Source organism: Grammomys surdaster, unplaced genomic scaffold, assembly GCF_004785775.1.
Source record: "Grammomys surdaster isolate TR1022 unplaced genomic scaffold, NIH_TR_1.0 120967, whole genome shotgun sequence".
NCBI classification, from domain to species: Eukaryota; Metazoa; Chordata; class Mammalia; order Rodentia; family Muridae; genus Grammomys; species Grammomys surdaster.
The window spans coordinates 1-10,348 of record NW_021616809.1 but is presented as its reverse complement, the minus strand read 5'-3'; the positions used below and the strand labels follow the sequence as shown (position 1 = coordinate 10,348).

General features: G+C 41.0%; 1 protein-coding gene across 1 annotated transcript; it reads right to left on the bottom strand.

Moving 5' to 3' along the window:
- Window positions 1–3,295: 3,295 nt before the first annotated feature.
- LOC114636004 (leukocyte-associated immunoglobulin-like receptor 1) lies at window positions 3,296–6,720 on the bottom strand (the record flags this gene model as incomplete). Its single annotated transcript, XM_028784321.1, has 2 exons — window positions 3,296–3,658; window positions 6,394–6,720. Coding segments are annotated over 2 exons (491 nt in total), but the record flags the coding sequence as incomplete, so codon positions are not given.
- Window positions 6,721–10,348: the final 3,628 nt, after the last annotated feature.

Here is a 10,348-nt window from a genome sequence, read left to right as displayed (position 1 = left end):
ATGAAAGAGAGAGTGATACTGGTCCTGTCTCGAGCTTCTGACAGCTCAACCTGATTCAACAAGAACAATGAAATACATTGTTTTGTGCAACACTAATCAAAAGTTTGAAAAGCATTTTCCAGATAACATATTCAATGTCATGTCTCATCATTTTAAGCTCTAATAATTTTATTAAAAATAAAACCTGTCAAGCTGGTTTTCTTGACTCAGTGGTTAAGTGCACTGACTACTCTTCCAAGTGTCCTGTGTTCAATTTTCAGCAACCACATAGTGGCTCATAGCCATCTGTGATGGGACCCGATGCCCACTTCTGATGTGTTTGAAGACAGCTAGAGTGTACTCATATACATAAAATAAATAATTAAAAAAAATAAAACCTGTCCTATTTATCGAATAATTTCATAGCTATTTTGATATGATATCACACAAAGAATACAGCATTCTTTGAAAAACATTAGGAAGTGTTTTTTCCTATGAATGCTAAACAATTAGGTACATTGCAAAAAAAATTGAAGTGTTTAAGAAACCCAGTGAATAAAAAAAAATCTGCCTCTCTCCCATCTCTAAAATTCTCTTTCAAAATTTTAATTGCAAAAAAGCATAATGCAAGCCATGAATGGGCACATAGCTCCTCACCCCACCCTGCAGTTGCCACCAGAAGACCAGCTCTAATCCAAGACATACAAGTGAGACCCTCCCACTCCATTCCCCATGCATTCTTGGACCCCAGCAAGCCAAGCATCCAGGAATCTGCCCCACCCTGGAGGAGCTCTGTCTTACAGTCTGTAACTGTACCTGCAGTTGCAAATCAGAGCACTACTCTCTACCTCAAATCAGTGCACTGCCTCCCAGGAAGCCTGCTCAAACCCATGAAACAAAGCTCCACCTACCTCCCTAGAGGCCCACTCCAACCAGTGACACCCAGGACAGCAAACAACAGAGACAACCAACCAGATGGCAAAAGGCGAGTATAAGAACTTAATTATCAGAACTGAGGTCTACTACTAAAGCAAGCACTGGATATCCTAATACAACTGAAGAGCAAGACTGTGATCTTAAATTCCATCTCATAAAGATGGTAGAGGCCTTTAAAAGGAATATAAATAATTACCTTAAAGAAAGACATGAAAACACAAACAGGCAGAAGCCTTTTTGTAAAAAGAAATAAATGCTTCTGTAAGGCAAAGGACACTGTCAATAGGACAAAATGGCAAAGGACAGATTGAGAAAAGATCTTCATCAATCCTACATCCAATAGAGGGCTAATATCCAATATATACAAAGAACTCAAGAAATTAGACTCCAGACAACCAAATAGCCTTATTTAAATATGGGGTACAGAGCTAAACAAAGAATTCTCAACTGAGCAAACATGAATGGCCAAGAAGCTCCTAAAGAAGTGGTCAATATCTTTAGTCATTAGGGAAATGCAAATGAAAACAATCCTGAGATTCCACCTGACACCAGTCAGAATGGCTAAGATCAAAAACTCAGGTGACATCAGATTCTGGTAAGGATGTGGAGAAAGAGGAACACTCCTCCATTATTGATGGAAACACAGGCTGATAAAACCACTATGGAAATCAATCTAATGGTTCCTCAGGAAATTAGACATAGCATTACCTGACAACCAAGCTATACCACTCCTGCACAGAAGATTTGCCAACATATAACAAGGACACATGCTCTTCTATGTTCATAATAGCCTTATTTATAATAGTCAGAAGCTGGAAAGAACCCAGATGTCGTTTAACAGAGGAATGGATACAGAAAATGTGGTACATTTACACAATGGAGTATTACTCAGCTATTAAAAACAATGAATTCATGAAACTCTTAGGCAAATGGATGGTCTAGGTGTGTATCCCCCTCCCCCCCCCAGTTTAAGCCAGGGGGAGCTGACTTAAATAGAGAGGGAGGAAAAAGGAGGGACTGGGAAGGAATAGCTTAATTTAGCTACGCTCTGTGGCCTTTAGATAACTCATGAATATCGAAACCTCTCAAGGCTGAAGCCTGTAGTCATGACCTCTCTAGCCAAAGGTGACTACAAGGTGCAGATCAAATGGAGATCATGCCACTTGTCAGGAGCCTAGATTCTGGAAGCTGGTGGAATAGATGACTGTTCCTCACGGGAAATGGACACCTATTGGGTCTCGGGGCTATTTCCAGCCAGCGCTTCAACCAAAACCGGCTATCCTATCATGGTCCTACAGATGGCAACCCCACAGGGAGATCAACAGTGTCAACTAACCTGACCCCCTGGGAGCTCTCAGAGACTGAAGCACCAACAAAAAAAGCATACATGGGCTGGTCCAAGGCCCCTAGCACGTATATAGCAACTATAGTCAAACCTCAATGAAAGATGTACCTAATCATGTAGAAACATGATGCCCCAGGGTAGAGGAATATGGGGGCTACCCTCTCCAAGGCAAAGGGTGTGACAATGGGGGAAAACTCTGTCATGAGAGACCAGGACGGGGCAGCATTTGGGATGTAAATAAATATTTAATTAATAACAATGAAAAAAAACAAACTAAACCAAACCAAACAAAACCATAATGTAATTGTGGTATTATGAACATGTAATATTTTCATAAATGATGAGACAAATAGCAAACTGACCACTTTAATCATCACCTAGAAACAAAACTATGTTAATAAATGAAAATAGTTAAACAAGTTATTGAGAAAACAACTGAAATAATAATTAAAATATTTTTCAAAATTATTCTACATACAAAACTTTACATTAAAAGACTTCTGTTTTGATTGGCTAACTCAAACAAAGAAATGGTATTTTCTAATTTGTTTGGAAGACTTCTAATTTATGATTTTATTCATAATAAATACAAATGATGCTGAAGGAAAAATGAAAGATGTTGTCTTATTTTAAGCACTTGTATCATGCTTATACAAAAGCAGTACCACTAGGCATAATGGTGCATGCCTTTACTCCAGCACCTGACAGACAGAGATAATGGGGTCTCTCTGAGTTGCAGGAAGGTCAGAACTATACAGTGAAATCTTTTTTCAAAAAAAAAAATGAGGACCCAAGAATCAGTGAAGAGAAAAGTGAAAATTACAGGGTATTGGTGAAACATAAATGAGGTGAGAATAAGAGGGAGAAGGGAAAATAATGTGACAATAGTAGGGACCAGGAGAGTAAGAGGGGAAGGACGTGAAGGAGGTGAAGACCAAAGGTACAGAAATATGGCTACAGAATCAACAAAAACAGACTCAGATGAGGCATACTGTTAAAGTAAAATGGAGAAAGTGAAAATTTACAACCAAAAAATTGAAGAAAACTCACATACTATCTATGAGTTTATTTAAGGTTTCAATGCACCTAAAGAATTCCTAGTATCTGGGGTATGTTCTTTGCCCACTGAGGTTCAGCCATTTTTCCAAGTACCCCCCCCCAAATAAAAGACCCAACCCTGAATATATTCTTCATCCATCAGGGGATATCTCTGAAGATGGAGTTTTCTCCAAGGTCAATTCTGCCAGATTATCTGTTCACTGTTCTGGCATTTCAACGTGTGGTGCTCCTCATAGTTCCAACAGGCCTCAGCCAATATTGTCAGCAGAATCAGAAGAACCAGCACTGCCATACCCATCCTGATTGAACTCTCCAGGGTGTGACCTTCGATAACATTGCCTGGGGAAAAACCACAAAACTTTATGAGTGGGTCAGGCTAATCCATCACAGGAACTTCAAAATGTAGCCTCCCTACCTTTGAATCCATCCCGCCTGCAGACACTAAGCCCAGAAACTATTGCTGATGCCAAGAAGTGCTCCCAGACAGGAGCCTAGTATGGCTGTCCTCTGAGAGGGTCTGCCAGCTTGTGACTAAGACAAACACAGATACTCACAGCCAATCATCAGACTGAGCCAAGGGATCCCAGTGGAAGAGCTAAAAGAAAGACTAAAGGAGCTGAAGGGGATTTCACCATCGTAGGAAGAAAACCAATATCAACTAACCTGATCCCCAAGAGCTTCCAGGGACAAACCACCATCCAAAGAATATATATGGACGGGTCTATGACTCCAGCTACATATGTAGCAGAGTATTGCCTTATCTGGCATCAATGGGAGGTGGTCTCTTTGTCCTGTGGAGGCTTGCTGCCCAGTGTAGGGGGCTTCTAGAAGAGCAAAGCCAGAGTGGGTGGGTGGGTGGGTGGGTGAGCACCCTCTTAAAGGCAAAGGGGAGTAGGAATGAGATAGGGAGGTTTGCAGGGGAGAGACTGGGAAGGAAGATAACATTTGAAATGTAAATAAAGAAAATAACCAATTAAAAATAAAGTATTACATGTAATTTTAAAAGCTACGTTATACTGTTACACCAATAATATTGCTTATATGTTTATATAATTCATATAAATATATATAATTCAATATAAAATTTGTTTTAGATATGAAATTTTAATGTGTTTCTTTGATTTGCCCTATCTCTCCATTAATGCTCCGAAGGGCCGGAGCATTTCTCTTCCCTCTCCAAAAGTGTTTAATTTAACTCACTTTCAGACCAATGCATTTCAAATGAGAGGATATTTATTAATATTTCAAAGATAGGATGGTGACTCTGGCCTGTTCATCTGGGAAACACATCATGACATGTCCCTCCACAATGGCACACAATAGGCTCTGAACAAAACAGCACTATCTTGGTCCCCTCTATTTTCCCACACCCTGTGTTTCTGTCCACCATCGACTTGCCTGAGCTAGGAGCTTAGCTTTACACTAATACAGCCTAGATCAGAATGAGCATAGAAGACTCAGGACCACATCTCCTCCCAGAGAGGTTGTGGCCAAAGTGCAGCAGCACCTAGTGGGTAGTACAGCCCAACAGCCAGAGACAGGAGGAGTGAGAAAAGCTTATTCAACATCACACAGCACCCCAGACTGACTATTGGTCACAGGTCACACCCTTCCCCTGGCACTTTCCTCTCAGGGAGTCTTCCTATTTTTTCTGGTACACACACTGAGAAAGTTCCCTTATTTTTCATGGAGACTAAACTGGTTGAAGATGGATCCTAATGGTCTTGCTCACACAATGCGTACAATGAGACACAGACCACAAGAGGGTAACATAGAGCTGTGCCAACAGTGGTCTGGATTTCAGTTGTGGAGACTGCTTCTGCTTCTTCCCAGAGCCTTCAGAACTTGGTATCGTTGATCAAAAGTTAATTTTCTTAATATTTAAAATAGTAAGAGGCTGGAGAGATGGCCCAGAGGTTGAGAGCACTGGCTGCTTTTCCAGAAACCCTGACTTTAATTACCAGCAACCACATGGTAGCTCATAACCATACATAATTAGATCTGGTGCCCTCTTCCCACATACAGGCATACATGCAGACAGAACAACGTGAATGTAATAAATCTTTAAAAAAAAATAGTAGCATCCCTGGGCATGGGCATGCTGGCATACTCCTTTAATCCAAGAATTCAGGAGGCTCGGGCGGGAGGATCTCTGTGAGTTCAAGGTTAGCCTGGTCTATGTAGCAAGTTACAGGTCAGCCAGCATTATGTATTAACAGTCTCAAAAACAAAATAATGAAATAAAATAAATAGTATCAATGACATCCTGATGCCTGGTTTCAAAGATAAGCAAAAGGCATCTTGTGACATCAACACAACATATATATAAACTGAAATAAACTACTGCATCAGCAAAGAGGCAGGGTGAAGGATTGAGAGCTTATCAGAGGGACTTTGTAGACCTCGTCTCCATCCTAAGTATTGATCCAAAGTGAGTGAATTGTCAATCACTCAGTCACAGACTATGAGAAATACCTGAAAGTAAAAGACATGGAAAACAGGAAACCTGACAGAGTCCCTTCTCAAGCCCTCCTGCTGGAGGGGGATAGCCAGGGAGGGGAACTCTTCCTTCTGTTCTTTCCTCACTTGCTTTGCTTGGCCTCACAGAACTAGTACTAAATAACTCCTGGAAAGCATCCCCAGAACAATGGTCCCGGGCTGCCCACCAGTCATCCATGAATCACATACCTGTCTAGGAAGGTGGGACCTTACTAGAGGAGATGATTTCCTGCAGCCATGACAGGCTCTGACTTGGTAGAAGGACAGGATAATTTACTGTGCTCAGTGAAAAGACATAAATCACCTTGAGAGCAGACTGCCCCTGTCACTGCTGAGGCTCAGTTGCTATCCAGTAAGAAGTGAGGGCTCTGTACTCTACCCCTCAGACTGTAGCTGTATCCAAGTCATTCATGGTGTCTGGGAAGAGTAAAGCTCCAGGGAATCTGAAGTGTTAGATTAAGGGGGACATGTGATGATGGAGGTGGGAGAAAGGAGCCTTGGGGTTAAGAAAAAGCAAAGGAAATGGAGGCAGAGAATAACAGCTATGGTTAGAATCCAGGGCTCTAAGAACAAACCTGAGGTCATTGTTGGACCTGGGGAAGAAACCTGGGTGACATGTTCTTTGATCACCTTTAGCTCCAGCTTCTTACTGCGTTGGGACCATTTGTTCCCTTTCCTATAAATACAGTGATAATATCCAGTCATGGTTTTATTCACTGGCCCAATGTGGAATCGATCCTCTGTCATAGAAGGCTCAGTGTCTTTTTCCATAAAGGGGTTGCTGTCTTTCTCCAGGCGTACTGTGTCAGAGTCATCAGAGTTTGAGCACACAACAGTTACAAAACTCCCTTGAAAGATCACAGGACCTGGCTCAGCGTAGATGGTGACATCAGACAGAGATCCTAGAAAAGAGCAGAACAGGAACCTCAGGATAGACCAAGAAGACAGTACCATAACAAAAAAATAATTTAGGCACAGCATTCCTTTTTCTTACCAAATTTAGAGTTCTCTAGACATGGTCAAACTCCAGCATTATAATATCTCCAGATTAATAACCGTCACTTGGCAATAAGGACTTTATTGAGCACATGTTGTGTCTGGTAACTATCGTTCCAAGGCAATCACAGAACAAAAGTCTAGACATGTCTGCTGGAGGGCCCACCGCGCCTGCTTTCTCCAGAGACATCTGCATTCTCTACTTTATCTCCACCTTCTTTCCATTGTTATTGAGGCTTTAAAAGCCTACCTGTGCTCTGGGCTGGAGCAGACACAGAGTCGGTCTGCTCCCGTCCTGTTGAGAAACTGAATCCTGAGTCATCCAGGAGCCACTGTACTCAGAGCAGCTGGTAAGAACTCCATCTCACTCCCTAAACCCCAGAGATAGACCGGGGAGCCAGGGACATCCAGGGCACAGCAGCTACCCAAACCCCGCCCCTCCGGAATTCCACTTCCCTTCTGCCCCTGCCTGGTCCTCTGGGCTGGAGCAGACACAGAGTTGGTCTGCTCCAGTCCTGTGGAGAAACTGAATCCTGAGTCATCCAGGAGCCACTGCACTCAGAGCAGCTGGAGCTACTGCACTCAGAGCAGCTGAAACTGAATCCTGAGTCATCGAGGACCCACTGCACTCAGAGCAGAAGGATTTCCAGATCCAAGAGGTGGCCTGAGTCCCAGGAGTTATTCCACCCAGGAGATTAGGAGCATAAGACCACACAGACCTCTGGACTCTGAGGAGCTCTGCAATAAGCAAGATAACTGGAAACACAGACTCCAGTTTTACACAGTGAGGGCAGGTACCACTAGAGTTAACCAGATGGCGAAAGGCAAGCACAAGAACATAAGCAACGGAAACCAAAGTTTCTTGGCATCATCAGTGCCCAATTCTCCCAATATAGCAAGCCCTGAACACCCCATCACACCTGAAAAGCAGGATTCAGAATTAAAATCACTTCTCATGATGATGATAGAGGATTATAAGAAGGAATTAAGTAACTCCCTTAAAGAAATACAGGAGAGTACAAGTAAACAGATAGAAGCCCTTAAAGAGGAATCACAGAAATCCCTTAAAGAAATGGAAGAAAACACAAAGAATGAATTAAACAAAAACATTCAGGATCTGAAACTAGAAATAGAAACAATAAAGAAAGTTCAAAGGGAGACAACCATGGAGATAGAAAACCTAAGAAAGAGATCAGGAGTCACAGACGCAAGCATCACCAACCGAATGCAAGAGATAGAAGAGAGAATCTCAAATGCAGAAGATACGGTGGAAAATATTGACACAGTTGTCAAAGAAAATGCAAAATGCAAAAAACTCCTAACTCAAAACATCCAGGAAATCCAGGACACAATGAGAAGACCAAACCTAAGGATAATAGGTATAGATGAGAATGAAGATTCCCAACTTAAAGGGCCAGTAAATATCTTCAACAAAATCATTGAGGAAAATTTCCCTAACCTAAAGAACAAGATGCCCATAAACATACAAGAAGCCTACAGAACACCAAATAGACTAGACCAGAAAAGAAATACCTCCCGTCACATAATAATCAAAACATCAGATGCACAAAACAAAGAAAAAATACTAAAAGCAGTAAGGGAAAAAGGTCAAGTAACATATAAAGGCAGACCTATAAGAATTACACCAGACTTCTCACCAGAGACTATAAAAGCCAGAAGAGCCTGGACGGACATCATACAGACCCTAAGAGAACACAATTGCCAGCCCAGATTACTATACCCAGCAAAACTCTCAATCACTATAGATGGTGAAACCAAGATATTCCATGACAAAACCAAATTTGCACAATATCTTCCCACAAACCCAGCACTTCAAAGGATAATTGATGGAAAATGCCAACACAAGGAGGGAAACTACAACCTAGGAAAAGCAAGTAAGTAATCTTCCAACAACCCCCAAAAAAGATACAAACACAACTTTACCTCTAATAAAAAAAATAACAGGAAGACACAATCATTTTTCCTTAATATCTCTTAACATCAATGGTCTCAATTCCCCAATAAAAAGACGCAGACTATCAGATTGGATACACAAACAAGACCCAGAATTTTGCTGCATACAAGAAACGCACCTCAGTGACAAAGACAGACACTACCTCAGAATAAAAGGGTGGAAAACAATTTTTCAAGCCAATGGTCCCAAGAAACAAGCTGGAGTAGCCATTCTAATATCAAATAAAATCGACTTTCATCCAAAATTAATCAAAAAAGATAAGGAAGGACACTTCATACTCATCAAAGGAAAAATCTACCAAGGTGAACTCTCAATTCTGAACATCTATGCTCCAAATGCAAGGACACCTACATACATAAAAGAAACTTTACTAAAGCTCAAAACACACATTACACCTCACACAATAATAGTGGGGGATTTCAACACCCCACTGTCAGCAATGGACAGATCATGGAAACAGAAACTAAACAGAGACACTTTGAAATTAACAGAAGTTATGAACCAAATGGACTTAACAGACATCTATAGAACATTTCATCCTAAAACAAAAGAATATACCTTTTTCTCAGCACCTCATGGTACCTTCTCCAAAATAGACAATATAATTGGTCACAAAACAAGCCTCTACAGATACAAAAAGATTGAAATAATCCCTTGCATCTTATCAGATCACCACGGACTAAGACTGGTATTTAATAATAACAAAAACAATGGAAAACCCACGTACACATGGAAACTGAACAACTCTCTACTCAATGACGACTTGGTCAAGGAAGAAATAAAGAAAGAAATAAAAGACTTTTTAGAATTCAATGAAAATGAGGACACATCATACCAAAACTTGTGGGACTCCATGAAGGCAGTGCTAAGAGGAAAGCTCATAGCTCTAAGTGCCTACAAAAAGAAACTGGAAAGAGCACACACTAACAAGTTGACTGCACAACTAAAAGCTCTAGAACAAAAAGAAGCAAATACACCCAGGAGGAGTAGAAGGCAGGAAATAATCAAACTCAGGGCTGAAATCAACCAAATAGAAACAGAAAGAACAATACAAAATATCAATAAAACCAGGAGTTGGTTCTTTGAGAAAATCAACAAGATAGATAAACCCTTAGCCAGATTAACCAGAGGGCACAGAGACAGTATCCAAATTAATAAAATCAGAACTGAAAAGGGAGACATAACAACAGAAACTGAAGAAATTCAAAAAATCATCAGATCCTACTACAAAGGCCTATACTCAACAAAACTGGAAAACCTGGATGAAATGGACAATTTCCTAGACAGATACCAGGTACCGAAGTTAAACCAGGAGCAGATAAACCATCTAAATAGTCCCATAACCCCTCAGGAAATAGCAGCAGTCATCAAAAGCCTCCCCACTAAAAAAAGCCCAGGACCAGATGGTTTTAGTGCTGAATTCTATCAGACCTTCAAGGAAGACCTAATACCAATTCTCTTCAAACTATTCCACAAAATAGAGACAGAAGGAACACTACCCAATTCGTTCTATGAAGCTACAATTACACTCATACCCAAACCCCACAAGGACCCGACAA